The sequence below is a fragment of the Rhodofomes roseus genome (genome assembly GCF_022264815.1).
Source record: "Rhodofomes roseus strain CIRM-BRFM 1785 chromosome Unknown C8Q71scaffold_22, whole genome shotgun sequence".
Classification (NCBI taxonomy): Eukaryota; Fungi; Basidiomycota; class Agaricomycetes; order Polyporales; family Fomitopsidaceae; genus Rhodofomes; species Rhodofomes roseus.
Genome location: NW_025952978.1, coordinates 105003 through 117400, shown reverse-complemented (window position 1 = coordinate 117400; position 12398 = coordinate 105003). Strand labels below are relative to the sequence as shown.

Here is a 12398-nt window from a genome sequence, read left to right as displayed (position 1 = left end):
TCTCGAAACCCGGCGTCGGGGGCGTAAGTACTTAGTATATTGCGGGCTTCAAATGAAGCACACGTGACCGTCCAGCGACAAAACAGTCGGTGGCAACAGCTCGGGCGGCGAGTCCCTTGAGTCTGACAGTGACGACTCTGTCCAGCGGTACCCCGCCGAGCGTCGTCTCCGAGACAGGCATACTCAAGTCTCAACAACTACCGTATTCTTGAGTTTCCTATTACTGAGTGCATCCTGTCAGCCAAGAAGGACGCAAAGAGCAAGAATGGACAGAGCATCACACCTCAGCGTCGTCGTCGACCTGTCCCCGAATCACTGGTACCTATCATCGACGCGAACACAACAGAACGCTCGGCCTTTGTCACTCAAATCATTCTTGTCACAACTTCTTGTCTTCTTGAACTCGCACATAGCTTGCAAGGACGAGAACACACTCGCCGTGTTTGGCGCCCTGCCTGGGCGTAGGTACGTCGATAACACCCTTCCATCATAGAATTGTGGGCTCGACGACGCGTTTACATCCGTTCTGACAACAGTGTCATGTTGCACTCTTCAACAAACGAGTCGTCGGGGAACCCATTCGAGATGGCGGATGCCGATACGTATCGTCCGTTCAAGATTCTCGACGCGGAGGTTATGCAGACAATAGCGCGACACGTCGAGACACTCGGCCCGTCAGATATCAAGAGTACGCGCTCATGACTAACCGGCTTTTCATGACATTTCAACCGCTATTCCAGAGCCCGTCGAGTTGGTCGGGGCGCTTAGCAAGTCGTTATGCTGTGAGACATGAAATCGCTGTACAACGACACATTCACTGAGATGCCTTGCAGACATAAACCGCATTACCACCGCATCATCCACACAATCAAACGAGCAAACCGCAGCCCTCGACCCGCGCATCCTTATACTCTCCGTTTCACCCGACCAGTCTTCGTCCTACATACCGATCATGAACTCGATTTTCGCGGCCCAGAAGTTGGTAAGTCTCTGTGGACTGAAACTTTGCTTTCCCTGGTGTACTGAAAGAAGATAGAAAGTGACCATAGATATATGCAAAGTTTATGGCTCTGAGAGCGTGTTTCTGCAGCAAGCCGCGCACTTGACTGGAGGCTCATATCTCCATCTCGAGAGAGCAGACGCTTTGTTGCAATATCTGACCGTACGTGGCCTGTACATGTTACGTTTTCTCCATCTCAACAACTTCCTCGCCCATTGTGGGCTGCAGATGTCTTTCCTTCCGCCGCCTAGCATTCGTCAGCTGCTGTCTGTGCCCACACAAGACAAAATTGACTTTCGGGCAGCATGTTTTTGCCACAAGCGTATCGTTGACATTGGCTTCGTTTGTTCTGTTTGCTTATCAAGTGAGCCACCACTTATGTTTGGCATCGAACAAACTGATCGGTGTCTTGCCAGTATTCTGCCAGCCTGTCCCTGTGTGTTCAACATGCCGGCAAGTACCTTCCTCTTCGCTACTCAGCGTCATTATCTCGATTCAGATGCATGATGAGCGTCGTGCTTGGTGGGCGTTCGCACGCAACATGAGAAATATGACCACTCCATAATGATGGCGGAAGTCCGCCGTGACCGCTGGTGCATAATGTGCGGCCGTCCGTCGAGCGAAACGCTCGCATGCCCTCGAGCTGTCTGTCAAGGGGCCAGTACTAATCAGCCGTTTGCAATTCTAGCACAAAATTCCCCATCAAGACCCTTCAGCGCCTCAACGCGGCGCGGCCAACCGTCGCGACACCCGCAACGACACCCACCGTTCAGACCGCGCTGTCTTTACCATCATCTAATTCTATCAAGGGCACCAATGTCAACGGGAGTCAGTCTACTGTGCAGAATGGATCGCGGTAGGATCGCGGATGAGGCATATGATGCTGTTTCGTGTCGGTACGAGTCGAGCTACAATTCTACATCCCGGCTAACAACTCAGCGGCTGACCGGATGATTTTCAGGTAACACCGTTGACTAGAAAACTCTCGTCATCCTCCCGATGATTGCAAGAGCGGCCGCGCCAATGTCAAACGGGCATCATCGCAGTCAGGGCTTGCACCCTACGCAGGCACACGGTCCTGACGGAATCTCGGATTTACGGTCCTGTCCTACAAGTCTCCGGTGTAGGACTTCCATACTCGCCTGTTAGCATTCAGGCGGCGTATCTTCGCAGCATGTCCCATTATGCGGCAATGGTGGGAGAACACATGTTGACGTTCTCAGGAGGACTGTAATTGATGAACATTATTATTGGTGCGTCGGACGGCCTCAGGGATCACGGAGAACTCGAAGGGCGGGTGCATCGCCTTCGAGTCCCATTCTGATTATCTGGACACGCGATGGCCTGCAGGCTGCTACGCCTTCGCAGGCCACCTGTCTTCTACTATTGTAGTTGCATTATCGCGAAAGAAAATTCTGGGTCACACAACCTTTAGCCTCTTGTCAAGGGAAGGGCCGCCAGATAAATCGGTGTCTCCGTCTTCTGCTGCCGCGGCCTTCGGAGAATGAGCGCCTACATGGTGTTGATGTGAGGATAACGGAGCGATGCAAAAACGGCTAAAGCATACTTTAGGTTTTGGGTCCAATGAAGATGCATAAGCAATCGCCATGCTTTCGGTGGTGAATGCACACCATAATCGAGCTCCATGCCGGAAGTCAGACCAGCCGAACGCGGTATAGCAAAACGGAAGAATCGAATAGTGGTCATACTTACGTACAGACGTGCCCTCACTGACTCGCTCCCTGATCAAGAGTAGTATGCCCGCCTGTGGTAGGCCTTCCTCCTGACCGTGGCGGGCCGCTTCCCGTCATGGTGCCGATCATCCAGATTGGACCAACCAACGGGAGACATGGTATGGGCTCACCTCGAAGATTGTCCAGCAGCATGCGCCGGATTGTTTCATGCGTATCAACATCGGACACTTCCAGAGCCTCCACCACGGATCGGGCTAATGCTGCCCGAGTTATGTGTTCGCCAGCACCTGCAGTACACGCATGTCAGCACATTGGGTCCATTGTCGTGAAGTGAGGGGCGGTGTTATGCTGACCAGACACGCTGCAGGCTGCTCCGCAGACGTCCCCATGGCTCAGGCCCGCGGCCCAACAACCTGAACCGTACATCGCTGCCTGAGAATCACACGAAGATCGCATTTTAGCACCACATATCCGTTTATTCAATAGGAAACCCACTTCGCCGATACGGCCGGGATGCTTGAGTAGCAGGCCGCCGCTGGGAGCATCGTTGTATCAGCCAAGCCTCACGAAGCCACGTAGGCAGAACACTCGACTACCTCGATACGCCAGCTGAGAAGCTTCCCTCTGCATCGCAAGCGACAGCTCCGACTGTGTCTTGTACATCGTGTAGGCTGGAATGATCGGTAGCCACAAGCGACGGTGCACAAACTTGCGTCTGCAACACGGGGCACTCATCAGCCGAACATCCACCAATGGTCTCCGAGGAGGAGACGGAGTTGAGAACCGTGGTCCACCGCTCCCATTCCTCTTTGGCTCTCGGTGTCACAAGGGTTCCCGGTGGTACGATTGCAATTCCCTGTGACCGCGCGAACTGGAGCGCACCATCGGCTACGAGCATTCTATGGCATACATGAGGTTCAGATCTTTGACTACGTATGGAGTGTGGAGGGCACGAACAGGGGTGCGATGCGACCGAGTGGGTCTGGCCTGCGAGAGTACTCGAGGACGGACCGTGCCAGCTTCACCGGGTGCTTAATTCCTGAAGGAGAATGCGAATGAGTACGATGTACACGAGTAGCTGAAGCTGAACAGACCAGATGCTGCGCCGACACTACCAAAGGCACCTGTTGTGCCGCACATAATCGAGGCGTCACATTCGACCGTGCCATTCGAAGTCAGATTTGACCCATAGCCTGTTACACACTCAGATTTATACATCTGAATACGCACGGATTTTGGTTTACCGGCATTGAGACAGTCGTCGTCCTCGAGGGAACTCACGGCTTCCTGCACCGCGTCAAGCGCCGAATTACTCTCTTGCAACCGCAGCAGAGCTTTCCTGCACGCGCTGTCTTATGAGATGGTAGAATCAGTAGATAGCGCCGCACTGAGAGCAGAGCCCACATCTTCATGGTTTTCTTGACATGTGTGTCAGATGCTGGGGAATGCACGCCGGCACCTCCGTGTACCGCCACGATGTAGAAGGGTTGCGTAGCAGTGCTCATTCCCGATTCTTCTGTCAAATGGTTGTTCAGTCAGAATGAATCAGCGGACATCCTGTTACTTCACCGCAACGTTCCAACAATCATACACCTGGAAACGGCCTGACACTCGCCCTCTGATCGGGACTTCTTGTGGTTAGTGGCAAACATGCCCACGGCGTCGCGTACGTCCAAACGCCACCATACGCAAGTAGCAACAAACAAACGAGACGCGTTTGCCGCCACAAGCGCGTCGCTCCTGCCGGTGTCCACTCTCCCCAAACTCTCCCTTCCACACTTTCCGCCGACCGCAGGGCTTTTGGTCTTGCGATACTCATATCGAACCGAAAGCCACCGATATTCTTGCAAAGTATTTGTTGCGAACAGCTGCAATGAGCCGCCATGTGGCCATTCTCCCGAACGGTACGTTCAAATATAACGACAGCCATGGTTGTCGCATTGTGCTGATGCCTGCTATGCCAGACATCCTCCAGACCATAGTGACAAAGTTGAACGATGATGCCGATCGAGGAATTAGTATGCAGGCGGGGGCCCGGTTCCTTCGACTACCTCATCCTCGTACTGGTGCGTCGTCAGTTTGGAGAGTGTGCCAGTGCCGTGGTGAATGCATCGACATTCGTAGGATTGCCTGCGTTGTTCCTTCCCCACGAGCTGCCCAACAAGACAAATTCAATGATACTGGAAGTGCAGGCTGTGGCACCTCCCAACCAGCGGTCGTGGTTCATGCCAGAAGGCGAGGTCGTGAAGGGTGGGTTCAGTCGGTTATCTCCCGAGGCTACTGGCTTCATGTCCCTTCTAGATGGACAGCTTCTTGTGCTCACTCCAGTAGACCCCGTCTTTCTTCTTATACCCCTGTTACGCAGCTCATGTTCGGTACGGCTACCTCCTTCGGTGCTATAGCTCATCCACCTCATGATTGTACCGTGTTTTAGACCAATGATGTCATGAGTAACTTTCGCTCGGCGGAGGACCTCTTTGAGGCGGCGACGTCAACGCTTCTCCAGACTTTGGGAAACGAACAGTCCGCTGGGCAGCCGATACCTTACTCGTCGGATGACTTGCTGCGCCTTCTGTCTTTCAAATGTGTAGACGACGCAATGAAGCGAATTTGTGAAGTCAAAGGTCAGAATCAGAATGCACTCCTCGCCAGTCTGCTCATCACGTTTTACAGAGATCACCGCAGAAATCATCGTGTATCGCTACTCGCAAGAGAAGACGATGAATTATTTCAAAGCTAAAGTTGGCCGCCTAGCCACACCATCGGTCTGCGAGATGTCATCAACCGTTGTACGTCAATTGGCGAAGGATGGTCTTATGGACGACGGCAAAGAGGACTTACTAGGCCGTGAGTATCTTAACTGCTGCCACGCAATATCATCAGACTGACCAACGATCGTACAGCCGCACGAATCAAGGCCGCCTGTGAAATGCTTTCCCAATATCTCTCAAGCGATATGTATACCACCCTGTTAGCATCATACGAGTGAGCACATGACACCATGACATCGTCTGCTGTGATTCACGATGCTTTCTGCAGTTTCGATGCGCTTCACGCCCATATCCAGTCTATACAGGCTGAGCGGGCTGTCTTTGCGGAGGACAGCGCGCCGGCGCCCAAGGCTAAACGAGGGAAAACACAAACCCAGAATGGCGAGGCAGCTGAGAAAAAGCGAAAAGCTCCAGCTAAAGGTTCGAACGGCGTGGAGAAGCTGAAGAAAGTAAACGTGCAGGGGATGTCGAAGATATCCAGCTTCTTTCAGAAGCCCAAGTAGCGTGTTCAGACCACTGTCATGTCATGTTTTGACGCGTGTATTTTATATTTTGTCTTGCTTTGCATACCAATGGTGAGTGAGTATACCTTTCCGACGGACAAGTCGACGCCACCCGCCTTGTCAATACGCCTGCGCACGCCCACGTGCATTTGACAGCTTTGACGGGTGACGGACGCGTTCACTTCCCCTTTCATCCTTCACAGACGGTTCAAGCTCCGCTGGTTCGTTCTTGTCCTCAACGTCCATGTCCTCACCCCCCGTCCCCTGAAGCCGAAGCCCGCCAGCCGCAAAATGTTGTCGAACGCGAGTATAGCCCAGAAGCGCTACATCGACCGCGGAGTACAAACGGACCCGGAGGTACGACGTGTCCAATCCCCGCCCGCGTCGCCGGGATCGCAGCAACGCAGCGGCGCCCTTTCCCCAGTCGCAGAGACGGCAGAGCTGACCGAGTCAGAGGTGTTATCTGAAGTGCATTCGCGCGAATCCACTCCCTTCGGTAGTGCATATAGTCATGTGCAGGAGCCATTCGACCGCTCAGGCACCCCAAGCCCGGAACCTACTATTGCAACATCCACCCGAGCATACAAGGCAGCTGTGTCGTTGGGCAGGACGAGCAACGTGCCGAATAGCGTGGCCCCGCGGATCGTTTCCTTGCCCGAGACCATTTCAATGTACTCAGCCAAAGTTGTCCTTCAGCAGTCAGCGCCTCGAGTTGTTTCCATGCCGTTGCCTTCCAGCAGCGCAAGGCAAATACCGGAGGACTTGGACGACTCGGACGATGAGGTTTCGCCGTTTATCTCGGGTGGCGAAGAGCCGTCCCGCGTACGCGTACAGGTGTCTGAGATGCCCCATACACCTTCCCCGCCCTCATCTCCCGAGTCCGTGGTCATCATAGGGAACAAGAATCACCTGGCAGAGAACTTCTTGCGCGGTAAACGAGCGGAGGATAGAACACAGCGCAAGTCCCAGCCTGACCCCGAAGGTTAGAGGTCTTGCTCATCGGTGCGGTGCAATTGTCGAGATTGAACTTCATAGGATGGATTTCGTGGGCGTCGTCCCCCCCTCGGCCTATTCCTGCCCTTCATGGACCACTGTCGTTGCCATATGCTCGGTGTCCTTCGTGAGTGATTGCGTCTTAGCTACGCGTTCCTCCTGTCTCAATTAATCTCCCGTGTAGCGGCGCTGAGGGAACCATCATCGATGAACCTGAAAATCTCCCTCGTATGATCTGGGGCCTCGAGGGCGACAACCTACAGCATCCTCGTCTCAAATCGAATATTGCCCAACGCTCAGCACCAACGAAGTCGCCTCAGCGGGGAACGAACCGAACAATCAAGGCGAATGTTCCCCCACGTTTGCAAAGAGCCCCAGACACGTCTTCCAACCTAGTGTCGCAGTTTCTAGGTCTTAACTTGCAGGACATGAACGAATCTGGTGCCGCTCCCATCGGATGCCAGTCTATTCCACGTCAGGACGAACTAGTCGGATACCCACTGCGCGGGCAAGAACCGATCGATCTGGCCGAGCTCCTGAGGAAGGAACTTGAATTAACTCGTCCTGATTCTGTTGCAAGCCGTGCGCTCGGTAGCGTGGACAACTTCGGTGCCCCTCATCTATCGGAACATAGCGGGCTAGACTGGCCGGACTATATGCTCGCCTCCAAGATCACAAGGGACAACAGTCGTTTCTCTGGGTCTGGGCTAGTGAACCACAATCTGCGGGACCTGCCTCAAGCTCGGGACGCTATCGCTGGCTCGCGTGACGGTCACGATCCTGCCTTGAAATACTCCCCGGCGCCACCGAATCTCAACGGATACTCCTCGCAGGCTCAGGAACGCTTGACTCCTCGTCGGCAGACTGCTCTGGAAATCGCGCAGCAATACCGCCAACAACAGCTACGGCAACGGCAACAGCAAAGTGCGCTACCTACTCCGCCGAACTCCTCCTCGCCCATCTGGTCGTCTAGCTTCTCCCCCTATCCGTCGTCTGCGCTCTCTCCCGAGTTACTCTCTAGCATGTCTGGTGTTTCCAAGCTCTCCGTTCCTTCTCGCTCTGTTTCTTTGCTATCGGACGTCTCTCAGCAATTCCGCGGATCTGCTACTGCTAATCATATTCTTATGCGGCACGACTACGAGCTTTCGTCTTCAGTACCGACTTTGCACGTGGAAGATTCGCAAGAGGTGTACGCAACAAGTCCGTCTCTCTACACTTTGGCAGACACCGTAGAGGCTTATGTGCGGGATCACGCTCGTCGCACTTCCAACAACGCAGCCCTGCAGACGTTCGTCTCGCGGTCACCTGGTGTCCCTCGGCCTCCGTCTAACACGTTCCTAACGGCGGCGGCCTCTCGCGGGCAAACGGCGCAAAATAAGTCTGCCCTGGGTCACGCTATGACTACGCCTCCTTCGCCGACGTCTCCTCAGCAGCAGCGTGGGCGTACCCTTTCTACGCAGCAGGCTCGCTCCATCCCTTTGACTCGGCTCATCCAACGCCGACTTTCTGCAGTGCCTGAGGAAGATGCCCTGTCGCAACTTGAGGAGGATCTGCCGACGACGTCTATGGCCGACGTATACACTCGCTCGCGTACTCGCTCCTTGGATCCTGGCTTGCCTGTCGATGCGCAGGCGTCTCAGCTCAACTACTTGCTATCGCCTACGTTCTCTGGCCAACATACACGGGCGTGGGACGTACATCGCAACGCGCTGCTGGATACGATCTCGTCGAACAACACCGGCGCCGTACTCGACCTAGGAACGGGACACGTCGTGCAAGTCAAGCTACCGGTCGCTCATACTCATGGTCAAGCTGGACCTGTTCGAGGCGACAACAGATCCCACCGAGCTCATGGTCGACGCGAGAATGGGGGCGAAGATTCCTCTAAGATCTCGGAAGGTGCTAGAGGCAGGGGTCAGAAACGGGGCGGCGGCAGAGGACGAGGGAGAGGTGGACACCAGGGAACGAACCGTGTCGTGAATGGACCCGAGCGGGTGGACGGAGGTTTGATGGTAAAGTCGTAAGGTGAGCAACAGCGTTGTCTCCCGGTGCTTACCATCCTAATGTTGGTCAACATAGAACAGTTGTCGGTTCGTGAGCTATACGTTTGTTCTGGTGTCTCTGTTACTCGATTTCGCTGTCAATCCCAAGCTGTCACATCGTCGCATATCGTATTTATGTCACTGGATGACTTGTCCGACCGCGTGAAGGCCGCTCGCTGGTGTACCTGTACTTTACTTCCACTACGTAATTTTGACCATCTCCCCGAAGTTTTAATACACGAATGACAGTTGACACATATTGCAAGGATAGCAGGGATAAGTTGACGGGTCACTTAACCCCCGAAGATTTCTGTACGTGGAGCCAGTATAAACATGCAATCCCTCTCTCCGGCCGGTGTATGGGAGAAGGGGAGCTTGGAGGTACACTCTTGTTGAAGTCTAGGTATAATCTGTTCAGGTAGCATCTCGAGTACATATTGCACGCTATGAAACAGCTATGTCAAACGAGAGGCCGCGCGGAAGGACGTCGGACATAATGTCGACCAAAGGTCGCGGTCGTTGAATGCCAGGGAAGTACGGTTGGCAGCGGGCAAGGACGGGTCTCCCCGGAGTGCAGGCACACTCGGCTTGAACGTTTTCTACCATCCAAAGATCCATATATGACTGACAGGTATTACACAGGAGCATCGTACATATACACTCTGTTGTGCATCGTCCGTTACCCAGCCTCGCCCCGCTGCGCCCTCGGCCCTGCGTGCAGCCCCAGACGGAGCGTGCAGCCGGTCCCGAGCCGACGCTCCCGCCGGCAAGCAAGGGGAGTAGGTGGTGTGTGTGCGTGTATGCACGTACTGACAGCGGCGTAGAGACGAAGGCGGCAGCGGGCGTACTTTTGGCGGCGGAACGCGGGAACCAAAACGAACAGAATAGATTAGGGGGCGGCCGGCGGCCGGCGGGTGTCGGGCGACGGGCGGGATGGACGCGCGCGCGGGGCGGGACGAGCAGACGGACGGACGGACGGACGGGCGGGCTAGTATTGCTGGTTCTGAAGGAGATGGAGCGCGGACACGAGATGGTGAGATGACGGACGAGAGACGGGGCGAGACGATTTGCGTGCGATGGTGTATTGTGGGTGCAGAGATGCGAGGCAGAGAGGAAGAAGAGATGGGGAGCAAGAGTCCGGTGCGTGCGTGCGGAGGGTCAGTGCGCCTCGGGCGCGAGGGACATGCCTGCCATCGCTGCGTCGAGCGACGGCGGGTCGCTGCGGCTCGAGCCTGGCCGCGAGGATCTGTCAGATCAATGCGGTCCATCAGCGCCCGTCGGAGGGGATCAGTGACATTGACAAGGTTGCGCGGAGGCGGGGGTAGAAGGATGGAGGGAGGAAACGCGGCTTACGTCTCGCCTGACTGCCTGCTCTTGGGCCAGCCCCAGACCTTGCGTATCCAGACGGCCATGTTGACTTCGTGCTGCATGACGTTCTTAATCCATGGATGCTCGAGCATGCTCGCGGGCGTTGGACGGATGACAGCGTCCCGTGTCAGCCTGGATCAGGAAGTGGGCGTGAGACGCGAGGGGGTGACGACAGACAGATGAGATGGACGATAAGGCGACGTACGTTTGCTTGATGAAGTCTTTCATCTCGGCACTATAGGTGTACGGGCCCTCGTCCTCCAGCTCTGGCGGCTGCGGCGTGGGATGGGAACGGCGTTAGAACCTCGGAAGGCGAGACGGGAGAAGCGGAAGGAGGGCAGGAGCAGCGTACCTCGTACTGGGTGATGTACATCATGAGCTCGATCGCGGCAAGATCGCTGGGGAAGGGGAACCGGTTCTGGACCAGCTCGAGGAGGGAAATGCCCGTCGACCAGACGTCCGATCGGATGGTGTATTCGTGCCCGGACAGCCGTTCCGGCTGGAGCGCAGATCAGCACAGGGCTCGCCTGGGCGATCAGCCTGGGAGAGGACGCACCGCCATGTAGAGACTGGTGCCCGTGAAGGTGCCCGCCATGGAGTTGACGAGCTCGCCCGAGACACCAAAGTCGCAGAGCTTGACGATGCCCTCGCGCGTGAGGAGAATGTTGGGTGGCTTGATGTCGCGATGGATGGTCTTCTGCTTGTGCAGGTAGGCAAGGCCCTGCAGGATCTGCGACGAGAGGGCGTCGGAATCAGTATCAGCGCGAGAGCGATGTAACCATGACAGGGAGGGACAGGATGCTGACCCCCTCGGCGAGCCGCCCTGTGACGTTCTCGTTGACACGTTTGTCGGTCTCCCTGAGCCGCTTGCCGACGGACTCGAGGCTGCCGCCCTCGCAGAACTCCATGAGGACCTTGACCTCGCTGGAGGAGGGCGAGATGTATGCGCCAAAGAAGTGGATGATGTTGTGGTGGGATGTGCTCGATATGATCTTGATCTCGCGCAGGAGCTGCTTCATGGGGGCCTCGAGCGTGGTGATCGTCTTGCGGGCCATGATGTGGCCCGTCCGCTTGTCCCTGACCTTGTAGACGGCGCCGCCGGCGCCCTCGCCGAGCCGCGAGAGGGCTTCGAGGTAGTCGTCGGACCACTCGTCGAACTCGCGGACGGTGCCGCGGATGTCGTCCATGGAGACCGCGACGGAGGGTGCGCGCGGGCGCGGCGAGACGGTCTGGTCGGGCTTGACGGTGAGATCGCCGGGGCTGACGGTGTTGCCGTTGACATGGGAGATGGAGTTTGCGCCGCCGGTGTACTCGCCGGTGAATGCGCCGCCCTCGACCTTGTCAAAGTCGATGGTGGGAAGCTTGAGCTTTGGGCGGGGCGAGGGCCCGTTTCTGCTGCGGATGTTGAGAGGGGCGACCTCGGGGAGGGCGAAGCCAGGGGACGGGGAGGCGGAGCGCTGGATGCCGCGGGGGCCCAGCGGGCGTGCGGGGCTGGGGTGGAGGGACTGCATGGCCACGACCGCGCGCGCACGCAGAGGAGAGCGGGAGGCGGGGAGAGCGAGCGCAGGCGGAGTGTAGACACGGTCAGACAGCGTCGTGCACTGAGGTGTAGAGCAGACAATGCGCCCGCTTTCACATATGGGCGTCTCTCCCACGTGCGCCCATCTGTCTCACATCGCCGCCCTTTGACTGCCCCATCACCCCGCCGCCCCGTCTGCCGCCGCACTCTCGTTCTCGTCGTCCATCCACCTCAGCCTGAGCATGCCGACGAGCAGGAGCGCAGACGGGAAAACAGGCAGGCACCACATACACAAACGACCCAGTGACACATCACCGGCAGTGTAGCCAAGTGGTTACGGCGTCACGTTTAGGCTCCAAGGAGTTCCGTGATGGGTTTCCCGCGCGAGTTCGAATCTCGTCACTGTCATGTCATAGTCATTAGGGCTGTTGTGTTTTTGGCGCAATGCACAGCTGGAGAGCGCAAACCGCTGTACAGTACATACATATGCGCCGTGTTCATTGCCTCA

At 56.3% G+C, this 12398-nt stretch overlaps 4 protein-coding genes and 1 non-coding gene across 5 annotated transcripts; 3 read left to right on the top strand and 2 right to left on the bottom strand.

The window, feature by feature from the left end:
* Positions 1–101: 101 nt before the first annotated feature.
* On the top strand, positions 102–2268 carry C8Q71DRAFT_777751 (transcription factor Tfb4). Its single transcript, XM_047924736.1, has 9 exons — positions 102–465; positions 537–688; positions 741–782; positions 834–982; positions 1037–1162; positions 1229–1364; positions 1417–1453; positions 1689–1896; positions 1962–2268. The coding sequence occupies exons 1-8, from the start codon at positions 266–268 to the stop codon at positions 1858–1860; spliced, it is 1014 nt and encodes a 337-aa protein (XP_047775204.1). The 5' UTR covers positions 102–265; the 3' UTR covers positions 1861–1896; positions 1962–2268.
* Position 2269: 1 nt separating this feature from the next.
* Positions 2270–4346, bottom strand: C8Q71DRAFT_824138 (nucleophile aminohydrolase). The gene is made up of 11 exons (XM_047926254.1): positions 4099–4346; positions 3939–4042; positions 3789–3887; positions 3652–3733; positions 3291–3593; positions 3190–3229; positions 3048–3126; positions 2865–2981; positions 2714–2800; positions 2568–2641; positions 2270–2512 (listed from the first exon to the last, which is right to left on the bottom strand). The coding sequence occupies exons 1-11, from the start codon at positions 4197–4199 to the stop codon at positions 2432–2434; spliced, it is 1167 nt and encodes a 388-aa protein (XP_047775203.1). The 5' UTR covers positions 4200–4346; the 3' UTR covers positions 2270–2431.
* C8Q71DRAFT_777734 (ribonuclease H2, subunit B) lies at positions 4347–6059 on the top strand. Its single transcript, XM_047924735.1, has 8 exons — positions 4347–4598; positions 4659–4760; positions 4819–4944; positions 4996–5069; positions 5129–5318; positions 5368–5541; positions 5598–5679; positions 5734–6059. Exons 1-8 carry the CDS (start codon positions 4568–4570, stop codon positions 5966–5968), a joined length of 1014 nt encoding a protein of 337 aa, XP_047775202.1. The 5' UTR covers positions 4347–4567; the 3' UTR covers positions 5969–6059.
* Positions 6060–10226: 4167 nt separating this feature from the next.
* C8Q71DRAFT_777727 (kinase) lies at positions 10227–11968 on the bottom strand. The gene is made up of 5 exons (XM_047924734.1): positions 11178–11968; positions 10928–11101; positions 10724–10870; positions 10577–10644; positions 10227–10503 (listed from the first exon to the last, which is right to left on the bottom strand). The coding sequence occupies exons 1-5, from the start codon at positions 11880–11882 to the stop codon at positions 10353–10355; spliced, it is 1245 nt and encodes a 414-aa protein (XP_047775201.1). The 5' UTR covers positions 11883–11968; the 3' UTR covers positions 10227–10352.
* Positions 11969–12206: 238 nt separating this feature from the next.
* Positions 12207–12298, top strand: C8Q71DRAFT_t130. Its single transcript has one exon. It is a non-coding gene; the product is annotated as a tRNA-Leu (tRNA).
* Positions 12299–12398: the final 100 nt, after the last annotated feature.